At 35.2% G+C, this 2,576-nt stretch overlaps 1 protein-coding gene across 1 annotated transcript; it reads left to right on the top strand.

Annotated features, from left to right (window-relative positions):
• The first annotated feature begins 64 nt into the window (after positions 1–64).
• Positions 65–1,965, top strand: LOC111376681 (ABC transporter G family member 3-like). The gene is made up of 4 exons (XM_022999650.1): positions 65–362; positions 646–817; positions 1,169–1,282; positions 1,714–1,965. The coding sequence occupies exons 1-4, from the start codon at positions 208–210 to the stop codon at positions 1,948–1,950; spliced, it is 678 nt and encodes a 225-aa protein (XP_022855418.1). The 5' UTR covers positions 65–207; the 3' UTR covers positions 1,951–1,965.
• Positions 1,966–2,576: the final 611 nt, after the last annotated feature.

The raw sequence follows: 2,576 nt of genomic DNA, 5'->3' as shown, positions 1-2,576 counted from the left end.
TTTTTTTTTTGTCATCTTTTTTCCTTTATTTATTTTTTTATTTCATCCTATTTACTCTCATTTGTATTTTCATAGGGATTCGTTGATAGAGAGACAACACTTATCGGATCCTTGACTGTTCGTGAGTTCCTTTACTACTCCGCATTGCTTCAGCTTCCTGGATTCTTTTTCCAAAAGAGAAGTGTGGTGGAGGATGCCATCCTTTCTATGTCACTGGGGGATTATGCCAACAAACTCATAGGCGGTCACTGTTACATGAAGGGTCTTCCTACGGGTGAGAGAAGAAGGGTCAGCATTGCCAGGGAACTTGTGATGAGACCACATGTCTTATTTATTGACGAGCCTCTTTATCATCTTGACAGGTTTCTTTTTACTCCAAAACCTATTTTTAGATTTTAAAGACATTGTTGGTAGATGTCTTAGTGTAAACTTGAGAACTGTGATTTTATGTCTTTGAAGTGAATAATATTTATGCATCCTGTTCTCCCTTTTCTTCATTCCTTTGTAATTTTTAACCTAGTTTAGTTTGGTATCTTACATTAGCCCATAGGCCCTGCCCGCAAATATTTTGTCTGATTTTTTGTTCATCTCCGTCAAAATTGTCTCCTCACCCTTTTCATTGACCGGTAACTTATTTCATGTCAGTGTCTCTGCACTCCTGATGATGGTTACCTTGAAGAAATTGGCAAGCACCGGATGCACTCTGATATTCACCATTTATCAGAGCAGCACAGAAGTTTTTGGTCTTTTCGATCGCATTTGCCTTCTTTCAAATGGGAACACGTTGTTCTTTGGGGAAACGCTGGCTTGTTTGCAGGTAATATATGCCTGAAAAGATTATTTACCTAACAATTGAAGTTAATTGATATTGAGGTCTTTTAAGTTCCAGAAACGCTTCAGGTAATGCGTCCTGGTCAAACGATGCACCTTATAAAACACATTTGATTGCCCTCGGAATTAGAAATATTTTTTACTGAACCTTTTTCTACAACTCAGTTAAAAAGAATGGTAGTTCATAGTCATGCAAATATTATTTCTTTGGTGAGGATATCAATGTAAACTAGGATCAAGAATTTTTTATATGCTAAAGAGAACATCGGGACGCCCTTTTGTTTTCCTCTTTTGGCATTGTACACTGTGGAATCCTAACAAAAGCTTATTTGTGAAGCACTTCTCAAATGCTGGATTTCCTTGCCCAATTATGCAAAGCCCTTCTGATCACTTCCTGCGTGCAATAAATACGGACTTCGACCGGATTATTGCTATGTGCAAAAATTGGCAGGTACATTACTCACTATTTTCCAACATTCTTAGCCTTCTTGTTTGACAAACATTTATTTTAATGGGATTATGTTAATGAGTGTATAAGATCAAGGCTCAGGTCAGCAGCTTAGTAATTGATATACTGTTTCTGCAGAATTGTTAAATGTTAGTGTTTTTTATGCTTATGGTCTCATTAGACACGATATTTTGCCCTTGTTTGGTTCCAGTAGAAATATTGATTATAATCTAAGTAAAAGTCAACAATTAATTTTAACAACATATTTCATGGGATTCACAACTTTTCTACAACACATTCTACTAACTTTTATTAAAATCTACTAAAAATCCAATGTAAAATTTAAATCAAACAGGGGCTTCATGTATTAGATTTTTTTCCACAATGTCCTTTTCCTTTCGGTTCCTGGTGACATTAGCGAAACATTTTCACAGGATGACAATGGGGAACTTTCATCAGTGAATATGGACACTGCTGTGGCAATACGTACCCTTGAAGCAACTTACAAATCATCGGCAGATGCTGCTGCAGTTGAGACTATGATATTGAAGCTTACTGAGAAGGTATGGTTGTTAGTAATGCTGAAATTCTTGATATGTACAATTCATTTTAAACTTTTTATGCCTTGTTCTCTTCATAACCTTATTCATAAATCCAATCAGATTTGGTGAAAATCAAGAGGGGGCCTCTCCTATTGTAGCATCAAAATAAGTGATATTAACATTTGTTTTTCTTAGTAGATTTGCAAGTCTAGAATTTCATGGTTATCCAGGTTTTGAATTTTCTGTGTAAATCCTAGTGTTGTTGTGCTTGTTTTGATAAAATTATAAGTTGATGAAATTATAATGGGATAGAAATGGGTGTTGGATGAGTGGGTAGTCGTTGTGAATCCTTTGAAAAATGTGACTAAAATTAATATTTAACTTTGACCATTAAATAATAAGGAACTTACAATGTTTCCCAAACATGCACAATATCTTTCCTGCTTTCATGTTTGTCACTGTGGAATCCAGCGTGTTAAACATAGATGAACCAAAAAATTTAACAGAATTGATAATGGACCAATTTGGATTGTGTAATCTATTCTATCACCCATTCTAGGTTGTTTTTAAAATAGTTTCCCTTATGATGTGAAGCAAATTTTCTTTCCATTAGATGTAATGATTGAGAGACTGGCACGCTTTTCCTTTATTGGGCCTAGGAAGCATTAGATATTGGCTATGGCAGCTAAAATTATGTTCATATTCTTACATTCAAAAATGGTAGATGAATACTCTTTCTGCCTTTGGATGTCATG

This window comes from Olea europaea, unplaced genomic scaffold (genome assembly GCF_002742605.1).
Source record: "Olea europaea var. sylvestris unplaced genomic scaffold, O_europaea_v1 scaffold15468, whole genome shotgun sequence".
Taxonomy (NCBI): domain Eukaryota; kingdom Viridiplantae; phylum Streptophyta; class Magnoliopsida; order Lamiales; family Oleaceae; genus Olea; species Olea europaea.
The sequence above is the reverse complement of the archived record's forward strand: the minus strand, read 5'-3'. Positions and strand labels throughout refer to the sequence as shown.

Excerpts from the sequence above, each read along its gene's own strand:
- LOC111376681 (XM_022999650.1), top strand. The coding sequence starts at position 208 with ATGTCACTGGGGGATTATGCCAACAAACTCATAGGCGGTCACTGTTAC. Across the intron at positions 363-645 it reads CCTCTTTATCATCTTGACAG|TGTCTCTGCACTCCTGATGA; the intron begins GTTTCTTTTTAC and ends ATTTCATGTCAG. Across the intron at positions 818-1,168 it reads AAACGCTGGCTTGTTTGCAG|CACTTCTCAAATGCTGGATT; the intron begins GTAATATATGCC and ends TTATTTGTGAAG.